Source organism: Dipodomys spectabilis, unplaced genomic scaffold (assembly GCF_019054845.1).
Source record: "Dipodomys spectabilis isolate Male_0828 unplaced genomic scaffold, ASM1905484v1 ptg000173l, whole genome shotgun sequence".
Taxonomy (NCBI): Eukaryota; Metazoa; Chordata; class Mammalia; order Rodentia; family Heteromyidae; genus Dipodomys; species Dipodomys spectabilis.
This window is the reverse complement of record NW_024870850.1, coordinates 233,915-245,957: the sequence shown is the minus strand read 5'-3', so window position 1 is coordinate 245,957 and position 12,043 is coordinate 233,915. Positions and strand designations below refer to the sequence as shown.

The 12,043-nt window shown below is 54.5% G+C and overlaps 1 protein-coding gene across 1 annotated transcript in view; it reads right to left on the bottom strand.

The window, feature by feature from the left end:
• Window positions 1–120: 120 nt before the first annotated feature.
• Window positions 121–12,043, bottom strand: part of Tjp3 (tight junction protein 3) — a 28,870-nt gene continuing 16,947 nt past the window's right edge. The window contains exons 7-21 of the mRNA XM_042693755.1: window positions 9,848–10,007; window positions 9,580–9,688; window positions 7,908–7,966; window positions 7,669–7,735; window positions 7,287–7,443; window positions 6,307–6,415; window positions 5,846–6,083; window positions 4,999–5,210; window positions 4,040–4,135; window positions 2,842–2,912; window positions 2,313–2,523; window positions 2,129–2,229; window positions 974–1,246; window positions 781–827; window positions 121–449 (exon numbers count right to left, since the gene is read on the bottom strand). Coding sequence (XP_042549689.1) covers window positions 347–449; window positions 781–827; window positions 974–1,246; window positions 2,129–2,229; window positions 2,313–2,523; window positions 2,842–2,912; window positions 4,040–4,135; window positions 4,999–5,210; window positions 5,846–6,083; window positions 6,307–6,415; window positions 7,287–7,443; window positions 7,669–7,735; window positions 7,908–7,966; window positions 9,580–9,688; window positions 9,848–10,007 — 2,013 coding nt within the window. The 3' untranslated portion in view covers window positions 121–346. The remainder of the gene's footprint in view (window positions 450–780; window positions 828–973; window positions 1,247–2,128; window positions 2,230–2,312; window positions 2,524–2,841; window positions 2,913–4,039; window positions 4,136–4,998; window positions 5,211–5,845; window positions 6,084–6,306; window positions 6,416–7,286; window positions 7,444–7,668; window positions 7,736–7,907; window positions 7,967–9,579; window positions 9,689–9,847; window positions 10,008–12,043) is intronic.

Here is a 12,043-nt window from a genome sequence, read left to right as displayed (position 1 = left end):
AAGTCTGTGAAACTCTTATCTCCAATGAACCACCAGAAAACCGGAAGTGGAGCTGTGGCTCAAACTGGCAGAGCTCCAGCCTTGAGCGAAAGAGCCCAGGACAGCGCCCAGGCTCTGAGTTCAAGCCTCATGACTGGGGGAAAAAAAAATTAAAGGTTTATTGAATGGACAAAGTCTCAGTTTGGGGTCTGCAGGTCTGAAAGGAGAAGTGGCCTCTTCTCCCCTTAGCCTCCTCAGAAGCAGCTGGAAACCAGCTCAGTGAGAATCCTCCATCCTCTGCCAGAGGCAAAGTTCAGAGGAAAGCAGGCCCAGCCCAGGGAGGTGTCAGCTGACAGCCCAGGAGGGGTCACAGGTCAGTGGCTGGGCCCCAGTCGTAGCCCTCCTCATCGGAAGACTCCACATCTCGGGCACGGGTGAACTTCCTCCTCAGAGCTTCTCGTTCATATGTCCTGCCAACCCAAAGGGCGTTAGAGAGGCCATGGTGGAGGGCGTGAGCTTCCCTACCATTCCCAGGGCTAATGCTAGGCACGTCAATGTGAACTGGGATGAGAGAAACAGTAGGGCCTGTGGACACACTCCTATGCATCCTTCTAAGCCCAGCTTCAATGTCTGTTCCTTCAACAAGCCTTCACAGTTCTCCCACAAAGAGGATCCCTGTCAGACAGCATGAAGCCATAGGCTGGTTCTAGATCTCTCTCTCAGCTGGAGTTTGAGTCTAGGGGAAGGGGTTGAGCCCCCCCCCCAGGTCCACATCACCATGGGGAACCTGAGGGCTCTTACCGCATGCTATCCTGGCGCCATTGGGCCTGGGGGTGGCGGCTGTCCACCTGGAGGGACAAGGTTTACGCTAGCCCCAGAGCCGTGAGTAACCCAGGCGGTGCAAGGAAGGTATACAACCCGGGTCAGCCCCATGTAGACCCTCCTTCCGGAGAGACCATCCCCTCACGCCCACCCCAGTGAGAAACCTGCCCACCTGGGTCTCCCGCTGAGCTGGGATTCTCCCATGATCCCTTGGGCCCGGGGACTCCTCCACTCGCACTGGTTCTGAGGACCGAGCCAGGGCAGGGGCTGGGGGTCCCTCGTCCACGTCGGTGTGGGGTCCGCCCTCGCCGTCCGTGTAGACACCGCCCTCGCCGTCCGTCTCTTCGTAGTCACTGTTGGCCCGACTGTCACAGCTGAGGTCTGCGTTGCTGTCCGCAAGGTCGCGGCGGGGCAGGTCAAGGTTGTCCTCCAAGGAGCCATCCAGCTGCGGGCAGGCACGGGCGCTATGGTCAGCTCAGGCTGAGCTGAGAACCGCCACCCCCTCAAACCCTGGTCCAGGATGCCATCTTCAAAACTGCAATCCTGCTGGGCGCCAGTGGCTCACGCCTATAATCCTAGCTACTCAGGAGGCTGGGAGATCTGAGAGTCACATTCAAAGCCAGCCAGCAAGGGAAGTCTGTGAGACTCTCATCTCTAATGAGCCAACAGAACACCAGAAGTGGCACTGTGACTCAAGTGGCAGAGTGCTCGCCTTGAACTGAAGAGCTGAGGGACAGCGCCCAGGCCCAGAGTTCCAGCCCCAGCACCAACAACAAAAAAACAAAAAATTGCAATCCTGACCTGATCCTAGACTGAGCCTTGAGTATGTGCTTAATTAACCTTTGGTCCTGGGATTGTCTGACCATCACCCTAGATTGGACACTGCCAAGGCCCAAGTCCCCAAGTCCGCACCAGTGGCTCACACCTGTCATCCTAGCTACTCAGGAGGCTGAGATCTGAGGATCATGATTCAAAGCCAGCCTGGGCAGCAAAGTCTGTAAGACCCTCATAACAAATACACCCCCAAAAACCCAGAGGTGGAACTTGGCTCGAGTGGTAGAGCGCTAGCTCTTAAGCACAAAAGATCAGGGACAGTGCTTAGGCCCTGAGTTCAAGCCCCAGCACATCCCCCCCCCACACACACAGACACAGAAAGACAAACCCCAATCTCAGCTGCACCCCAGTCCCTACCTCCAGTCTTGAAACAACACTGGATTCCTTAACCTGAGTCCCAAGGTAATCTTGCCACACCCCCACCCCCACCCCGCCTTCCTCTGACCCTCCATGGCACCCCAAGATCTGTGGGGCCCCTGTGCCCAGCACCTACCTGGTCCTCAGCCGTCCAGATGGGCCGCGTCTGCTGTTCCCTGATGACAGCTTTGACCTCCTGGTACCAGGCGTCGCTGGTGCCATGCAGGGGGACAGTGGCTGTGGGGGAAGAGGACATCAGCCCAGCCCAAGCCTCGCCCTGGACTCCCCCACCCCAGGGCCCTTCCCCGGCTCCCCCCAACCTGTGAAGAGATGGCCGCTGTGCTTCTGCAGCTTCTGCGCCTGCCCATAGAGGCGGCGGGCACTGCGGCGGGAGGCGGGCGCCAGCCACTCCCGCAGCGCCTTGAGGGCCGAGCGGCTCTCGGGCCTGCAGAAGATGACGATGGGGTAGTACTGCACGTAATTGAGACGCTCGATGGCTGACGGGGTCACATCCAGGAGTGCGTGCTTGTCCTGGGCGGGGCCCACGTGAGTGGAGGAGAGGGGAGTAGAGACAGAAAAGAAGAAAGAAGAGTACACCCAAGACACAAAGCAGTCCAGACAGCAGAATGGGGAGCCAGAGAAAGGCAGGGCGGGAGTGAGGGGGTGGGACGGGGGGGATGGAAAGATGAAGATTCTGAGGTCAGAGTGGACCCCAGAAGCTCCCATCCAGATGCCAATCTGCCCTGGGTCCCCTCCACACTTCACAAAGGAGGGGGCAGGGGAGAGAAAAGACCATGTGGTTGGATGCCTGGGCCTCAGTTTCCCCTTCGTGCGCAGGGCTGCACTTACTTTCTCTGCGATCACGCGCACTGTGTCCAGTTTGATGATCTTGGATGGGCTGTCTGTCCTCAGCACGCTCTCTGTGGAAGGGAAGGTGACTCACGCCTCACACTCACCTCTAACCTGGCTTCCCCCCCTCCCCCGCCCGCCTCCCCAGCTCAAGAACCCATCATGGCTCCCGTCATCCTGGAGGGAAGTTGGAGCAGCAGCAAGAGTTCATGCTAGCTGCAACCCAGCATTGGGTTCAGGGCAAAGGGGCTGGCACTGGCCCCAGTTGGCAGATAGAGGCTCTGAACCACAGAGCTAAAAGGCAGCTTCCCACACCAAAACACTCCATTCCCCGCAGGAGAGTTCAGAGTGCTCCAGGCCTGCCTGCCCCTGCTATCTAGGGCCTTAATCTACGTGTGTGTGTGTGTGTGTGTGTGTGTGTGTGTGTGTGTGTGTGTGTGCACTGGCCCTGGGGCTTGAACTCAGGGCCTAGGTACTGTCCCTGAGTTCATTTTGTTCAAGGCTATTGCTCCACCATTTGAGCTATACCTCCACTTCTTTTTTTTCTCCCCCTGGTTCATTGGAAATAAGGCTCTCACAGATTTCCTCCGCAGGCTGGCTTCACACTGTGATCCTCAGATCTCAGCCTCTGTAACAGCACCTGTACCCCTTGAGACCTGGTTTGGTTTTTTGGGGGTTTTGTGTGTGTGTGTGTGTTTGTTTTTGTCGTCGGTCATGGGGCTTGAACTCTAGGCCTGGGGGTGTCCCTCAGCTCCAGCTCAAGGTGAGTGCTCTACCACTTGAGCTACAGCACCACTTCTGGTTTTCTTTTTTTTTTTTTCTTTTTTTTTTTAGGTCCAGTCGTGGGGCCTGAACTCTGGGCCTGGATGCTGTCCCTCAGCTCTTCAGCTCAAGGTTAGCACTCTACCACTTGAGCCACAGTGCCACTTCCGGCTTTTTTCTTTTTGCTTATGGGGCGCTGAGGAATTGAACCCAGGGCCTCGAGCATGCAAGGCAAGCGCTCTACCACTGAGCCACCTTCCCAGCTCCCCACTTCTGGTTTTCTGGTGGTGAATTGGAGATAAGAGTCTCTCCGGGACTTTCCTGCCTGGGCTGGCTTTAAACCGTGATCCTCAGCTTCCTGAGTAGCTAGGATTCCAGGCATGAGTCACCAGCACACAGCTGTTTTTTCTTTGTTTGGTTGGTTTTTGGTTTTTACCTGCAATTTCAAACTGGTCAGGCATCTCCACTGTCAACTTCTGCATGGCAATGTCAGCTACAGGTCCCAGGATCACTACTGGGCGTTTGAAGCTGGCTGAGGAACAGAGACAAAGACAAAAATTGGAATCCTGTATTTAGCAGAGACTCCTAATGTCTTGGGTGCTTGACTCCTCTGTCCACATCCTCTATATTAAACTGCCTGATGAGAAAAACTATATCTCCCGCTGGGTGCCGGTGGTTCACACCTGTCATCCAAGCTACTCAGGAGGCTGAGATCTGAAGATCGCAGTTTGAAGCCAGCCCTGGCAGGAAAGCACATGAGACTGTGGCTCAAGCAGCAGAGGGCTGGCCTTGAGCAAAGAAATTCAGGGAGCCAGGTGCCAGTGGCTCACACCTATAATCCTAGCTACTACTCAGGAGGCTGAAATCTGAGGATCACGGTTCAAAGCCAGCCTGGACAGAAATCTCCAGTTAACCACTCAAAAACTGGAAGTGGCGCTGTGGCTTAACGTAGTAGAATGCTAGCCTTAATCATAAAGAGGCTCTAGGACAGTGTCCAGGCCCTGAGTTCATGCCCCAGGACAGACAACAAAGGAATCCAGCCATCACCAGATGACTAACACCAGGATTCGCAGACCCTGGCCCTGCCCTACAGCTTTAGACAGACAAGGAAACCTTTCCTCTGTGTTGTGCACAGGCACACAGTCATTCTGGGAATATTTTCCATTCACAGTCTGTTAATACTTAATAGATATAATAATATATATACTTAATAAGCTTTGCATTCTAGAAATAGGACAGATGTTCAACAACTCTTCTTGGCCCCCTCAATAACTACAAGCAAGTCTTTCAAGGCAGGACGCTGTGAAGATGTCAGCTTGAGGGCAATGTTGGGGACTCCCACCCAGCCTGGCTCCCACCCAGCCCGGCTCCCACCCCGGGCCCAGCCCAGCCCACCTTCTCTCAGCACCACACGCTCATAGGGTGGGTAGTGGCCCTGTTTGGTCAGCACCGACAGGTCCTCACGGCTCTGCTGGGTGGTCTTCTTGGCCCCCCGCCGAAGTCCCCGAAGCCTCCAGAACTCAGCTCTGGCATTCAAACCCGAAGATGATCCAGGCCCCAAGCCTGCAGCCCGCTGAGCGGCTTCCAGGCTGGCCAGCTGCTCAGCCCTGGGAAGAAGAGGGTGAGAGATAGCCAACCAGATGGCACAAAACCACCCCAAAGATAAACACATGGGCCGGGCACCGGTGGCTCATGCTGTCATTCTAGCTACTCAGGAGGCTGACATCTGACAATTGCAGTTCAAAGCCAGAAGTGAGTCTGTGGCTCAAGTGGTAAAACACCAGCCATGAGTGGCAAAGCTCAGAGATAGCACACAGGCCCTAAATTAAGTCCTGGAGCAGTAAAAAAAGGAAAAAGAGAAGAGAAAAAAAAAAAGATATGAAGCTGGGTGCTGGTGGCACAAGCCTGTCTCCCTAGCTACTCAGGAGGCTGAGATCTAAGGATCAAGATTCAAAGCTAGCCCAGGCAGGAAAGTCCATGAGACTCTTCAATAAACCACCAGAAAACTGGAAGTGGTACTGTGGCTCAAGTGGTAGAGAACTCGCCTTGAGCTGAAGAACTCAGGGACAGCGCCCAGGCCCTGAATTCAACCCCCACCCCCAAAAAAAAGATGTGGAAATGCTAATCCTCAGGGTCACATCCCAGGCCAAAGAGGACACAGCAGGTGAGAGCTGTTGAAGGACTCAGGGCTAGAATCATTCGAGGTCATCCAAGGCCCAGCATCTGCACAGGGTTGGCCCACCTGCTCTGGTTGGGAATGATGCCTCTCTCCTGCTCCCGGAGGTCGCGGCCCATGCGTGCAGCCAGCCAGTAGCCTCCTCTGCTGTGCCTCTGCCCAGCGCCCGGGTACAACGTGTCCACCACGTGGAAGACATCGCCACGGGTGAAGCCCAGGCCGGAGGGCGGGCTAGCCTCCAGCTCGAAATGCGTGCGGATGTAGAAGGAATCGCCCACGCGGGACTGCACCATCTTTTTGAAGACTGGGAACAGAAGGGGCGTGGTTGACCCTCCGTCCCCACCCAGGATCCAGTCCTCCCCTCCCACGGGACGCAGCCCTAACACAGACACATACGCAGGCTCAAGCTTGGGCCACAGGCCCTACCCTGCACTCATCCCGGGGCTGCCACCTGCAGTGACACACGCACACACGCACGCACGCACTCACGCACACACATACACACACGGGGACCCCTTCACACTCACTGTCCTGCTTCCGTTGGGTCACGAGTTCCATGTCCTCTCCTGCAGGCAGTCCCATCAGGAACTGCACGGCCTCCTCTCGGGTCAGGTTCCGGAAGGGCGTGTCATTCACCTACCAGGACAGGGACCAGATGAGGGGTCCACTCTGGTGCCATCCACTGCACCCCAGACTCTAAGGACACCTGGGCCAGGCACTGGTGGCTCACGCCTGTCATCCTAGCTACTCAGGAGGCTGAGATCTGAGGATGGAGGCTCAAAGTCAGCCCCGGGAAGAAAAGTCTGTGAGACTCTTATCTCCAGTCAGCCACCAAAAAGCCAGAATTGTGGAGCTGTGGCTTAAGGGATAGAGCTCCAGCCTTGGGTGAAAAAGCTAGGGGACAGTGCTCAGGCCCCAAGTTCAAGCCCTGGTACCAGTGCACATGCATGTGCACACACACACACAAAATCTCAGATTCTCAGCTCTGATGCCAGTGAATGGTAGCAGCAAGAGCAGTTGGAGCAGGGACTAGAAGAAGGGTGGGGAAGAACGGAGGCAGAGGGAGCGGATGAGGAAGCGGGTTGGATCACAGCGGAGTTGTGGCCAGAGTGAAGCCGTGGTCAGGCCCCTGCAAGGACATGGACACAGGGTGACGCCGAAAAGGACAAAACGGAGTGGTGGGAAGAACATGGAGCCAGTCAGGACACCGGTGCGCTGTGCGCGGGACGCGATCACATGGCTGGGACATTCATGACAAGACCAGGACACGAGCAAGGCTCATGATCAGGACAGAAGGGGATAACGGGATGACAAGGTCATGACAAGGACAAGATGGTGACACAAATGGGAGATAAACCATTAAATAAATGTCCTCTGAGGGTCAGAATCTCCAGAGTAACCCACAGGGCATACACACAATTCAGTGTAGCCACGAGCAGGACCTGTCACCCACCCCCACACACAAGGACACACACACACACACACACACACACACATCCCCAGTCACCTGCAGTATCTCGTCTCCCTCCTGGATGCCCTGGCCGTCAGCTGGGCTGCCCGCCTGTACCCCGGACACGAAGATGCCCACATCATTACCACCAGCCAGCCGCAGCCCAATGTGCATGCCCTTAGGAAAGCGGACAACCCGTGTGTCAGGGCTGTACCTGTGGGTACAAGGGAACAGGTCAGGCCAGGGAACGGGGAGATGGGGGGGCAGGGGTTGTGCTAGGCCCAGAAGCCTTGGAGAGCCCTTGCCAACAGTCTGGGCCTCAGTTTCCCAATTTGTCCATATGGCGGTTGCTCCCACTTGGGAAGATAGGGTTATGGAAAGGGGGAAGGCAGACCCAGGATATGGGCGGGGCGTCTCAGGCAGTTTCTAGAGTACACACCCACGATCCTCCAAGCTCTGACGGCTGGGCACCCTGTAAATGTCATAGTTGCTTTCTCTGGGTGAGTCTGGAAAGAAAAAGAAAATCCAGTTTCTTCCCCCAAAGCTGCCTTGGCTTTAGGAGGTCCTACCCCTCTCCTCTTACTTCCTCCAGCGCTGCCTGTAACAGCTTTGCTAGCAGGCATCAGAAAAGCCAGAGGCACAGAGCTCGGCATCACTACCCACCTCCCTGCTGCTCACCTGGTTCTGAGATAGTCCTGGAATCCACTGACCTCTCCCGCCGAAACTGGGGGCTCTCACTGAAGGAGACAGGGTCAGGGTGAGACAGGAGCAAATGTCAATGGGCATTTTGCTGTTCTTGGTTTTCTTACATTATTGTTTCTTGTCTTTTTATTTATTTTTATTTTTGTTGGTCGTGGGACTTGAACTCAGGGTCTGGGCGCTGTCCCTGAGCTCTTTTGCTCAAGGCTAGTGCTCTACCACTTCAAGCCACAACACCATTTCGGATTTTCTGGTGGTTCACTGGTGATAAAAGAGGTTCATGGACTTTCCTTCCCTGGCTGCCTTTGAACCACGATCCTCAGATCTCAGCCTCCTGAATAGCTAGGATTACAGGTGTGAGCCATTGGCACCCAGCTTCTTTTTCTTTATTTGAGTCAGGGTCTCACTAGGTAGCCCAGGTTAGCCTGGAACTCTAGATCCTCCCATCTCTCCATCCCAGGGGTTTGGATAATAGGTGTGTGCCATCACATCCAGATTATTATTTTATTACCAAAAGCTATAAAAGCTGGGCACTAGTGGCTCATGCCTGTAATCCTCAAGAAGCTAAGATCTGTTGGTCAAGGTTCAACACCAGCCTGGGAAGGAAAGTCTAGGAGACTGTTATCTCCAATTAACCAGAAAAAGGTTGGAAGTGGAGCTGTGGCTCAAGTGGTGGAACACCAGCCTTTAATGAAAAAGCTAAGGGATAAACGGGGAGAGAGCAAGGGAAGGAGTGACAATGTCCAAAAGAAATGTACTCTGCCTGGCACTGATGGTAATGTCTGTAATCCTAGCTACTCAGAAGGCCGAGATCTATGGGGCTGAGAAGGTGGCTCAGTGGTAAAGCGCTTGCCTTGCATGCCTGAGGCCCTGGATTTGATTCCTCAGCACCACATAAGCAAAAAGAAAAAAGCCCAAGTGGTACTGTGGCTCAAGTGGTAGAGCGCTAGCCTTGAGCTGAAGAGCTGAGGGACAGTGCCCAGGCCCAGAGTACAGGCCCCACGACCGGACCCAAAAAAAAAAAAAAAGAAGGCCGAGATCTAAGGATTGGGGTTTGAAGCCAGCCAGGGTAGGGAAGTCCGAGAGATTCTTATCTCCAATTAACCACCAGAAAATCGGAAGTGGTGCTATGGCTCAAAGTGGTAGAGAGCTAGCCTTGAGCAAAAAATAGCTCAGGGACAGTGCCCAGGCCCTGAGTTCAAGCCCTAGGACTGACAACAAGAAAAACAAAAAAGTACTCTGTACCTGACTTATGTAACTGTAACCTCTCTGTATATCACCTTTATAACAACAATAAACATTTTAAAAATAAATAAAAGAATGTGAAATACATTTTTAAGCTAAGGGGTATATATATATATATATATATACAGGCTTGATGTGCGGATGCATGCCTGTCATCTCGGCATTCAGGAATCTCTCATCCCCAATCAGCCAGCAAAAACAGACAGGGTGTAGCTCCAATGGTAGAGTATCACCAGCAGTGGACAAGAAAGCTCTCAAGGGCCTGTGTTTAAATCCTGGTGCTGCTCCCGAGGGGAAATGGATGGGAGGGAGGGCAGCGGGGAAGAGCAGAGGCTGTGCTGGAAGCCACGCCCCTGAGTACACCACGCCCCCCCGGCGCACGCCACGCCCCCTCCCGGGTACGCACGCCGGGGAGTGGGCGGGGCTGGCCTGGGCGGTCCTCTGCCTCTGCCCCGGCGGTGGCGGGACGTGGGGTGGTGGCGCCTGCGATGATTCCGAGTTGAGGTCTGAGATGTCTGCAGAGAAGGGACAACGCGTCGGCCACAGCCACGCCGGCCAGCCCGGCCCCGTCTCATGGAGGGCAACATCTAGACCCACCCACCCCAAGCAAAAGGGGCCCCAGTCACTCTGAGTCTCTGAAAGACCGAGCTCCGGAGGCCATCCCCGCCCCTCACCATCCAGAAAGGAGCTGTCACTGTCGCTGACGGCCGGGGGGATGTTCACCAAGAACTGCCCTCGGTCCCTGAGCACCAGCAGGGTCAGCTTCCCCTCCGACTTCTCGATGAGCCGCCGCGTGTCACTCAGCGACAGGTTCTCACTGGACACGCCATTGATCTGCAGGGACAGGGGAGGAAGCGAGCAAGCCGGTGAGTGGGAGGTGGGGGATACTAGACACGGATAGCTTGGTTGGGGTGGGAATAGAAACAGATACTTTTCCTGGGGACAAAAATGAGAACTGGAACTTTGCTGCGGGGTCCACAAAGTTCTAGAAACTGGCAGTTTCCAACCAGGGAAGAGGGCTGCAAACATCTCCTGAGAGGGGATGTTTGTTTAGGGGAGATCTTGAGGGTGACAACAAAAACCACTGTATCTGAAGGAAAGGGGGTGAACACTAAGATCCTGGAAACAGACACAAGGAGGAAGTGGGAGGCTAAGCTCCAGTGGTGGGGGCGTGGCTGAAATTACAAGGACTCCATTCACGTGAAGGTGTGGGAAAGTAGTGGGCGTGGCTACGTAATGGGGCACGGTCATGTAACGGGGCGTGGTCACCTGGTGGGGCGTGGTTACGACTATGGGGCGTGGTTCAAGTGCCAACGCTTGGCTCAAATTACAGGAGGGAGGCGTGTTTAATATGGATTTAGGATGCGGGTGGGCATGGCTGTCGTGAAGGGCGGGGCTGCGGGGAGGGGCGGGGCTAAAGAGGTAGCACACCTGCCTAGCATAAGTCAGGCTCTGAGCTCACCCTCAATAGCAGAAAACAAAAAGGGGGAGGGGAAAAAGGAGGGGGAGGGTAAGAGCTGGGAAGGTGGCTCAGTGGTAGAGTGCTTGCCTTGCATGCATGAGGCCCTGGGTTCCATTCCTCATATGAGCAGAAAAAGCTGGAAGTGGCTCTGTGGTTTAAGTGGTAGAGCGCTAGCCTTGAGCTGAAGAGCTGAGGGACAGCGTCCAGGCCCAGAGTTCAGGCCCCACAACCGACAACCAACAAAAAAAAGGGGGGGCTGGGAATGTGGCTCAGTGGTAGAGTGCTTGCCTAGCATGCATGAAGCCCTGGGTTCAATTCCTCAGTACCACATGAACAGAAGCTGAAAGTGGCGTTGTGGCTCAAGTGGCAGAGCGCTAGCCTTGAACACAGAGAGGCTCAGGGACAGCACCCAGGCCCTGAGTTCAAGTCCCAACACTGGCAAAAAAAGGAAAGAAGTGAAGGTTGGGGGGGGGGTCACAATTCCTAGAATTTAGTAGAAATATATCTCTGAGAAGAACTTGAAATAGACATCAAAGGAGGGGATTAGAAAACTCAAATCCTCAGAAAGGGATTTTAGAAAGGACTTGGTGCCAACTCTGTTCACAGAGGATCCACTTCTGACATTTTCTCTTGAGAGTGTCTTGGGGGAATTCTAGGGGGAGGGACTAGTGTGTGTCCCAAAGCACCAGCAACAGACAAATTCCTCACAGTCCCCACAAACAGGTCACCCCAAGGAGACAATTGGAATAATGAATTAGAAGTATGCTGCAAAGCATACCCTGGGAATCACAAGAAAGACTTCTAAGGATGGAATCTAGTCAGTGAGGCGGGACAGTTCTTCTGAGTCAGGGCCACTAGACCTGGAGAGAGAGGGTCTAGGAATCCACACAGTACTGAGCTGTCTACAGAATTTGAATACCTAGCCAGGCACTGGTAGTTCACGTCCGTAATCCTAGCTACTAAAGAGGCTGAGATCTGAGGATCATGGTTCAAAGCCAGCCTGGTCTTGAAAGTCCATAAGACTCTTTTTTTTTTTTTTTTTTTTGTCGGTCGTGGGGCTTGAACTCTGGTCCTGGGCGCTGTCCCTCAGCTCTTCAGCTCAGGGCGAGCGCTCTACCACTTGAGCTACAGCGCCACTTCCGGTTTTCTGGTGGTTTATTGGAGATAGGAGTCTCACGGTCTCTCCTGCCCGGGCTGGCTTTGAACCGCGATCCTCAGATCTCAGCCTCCTGAGTAGCTAGGATTACAGGCGTGAGCCACCAGCGCCCGGCCTCCATAAGACCCTTATCTCCAATATGCCATTAGAAAATCGGAAGTGGCACTGTGGCTCAAGCGGTAGAGCACTAGCCTTGAGCTGAAGAGTGCAGGGACATCGCCCAAACCCAGAGTTCAAGCCCCATGACTGACA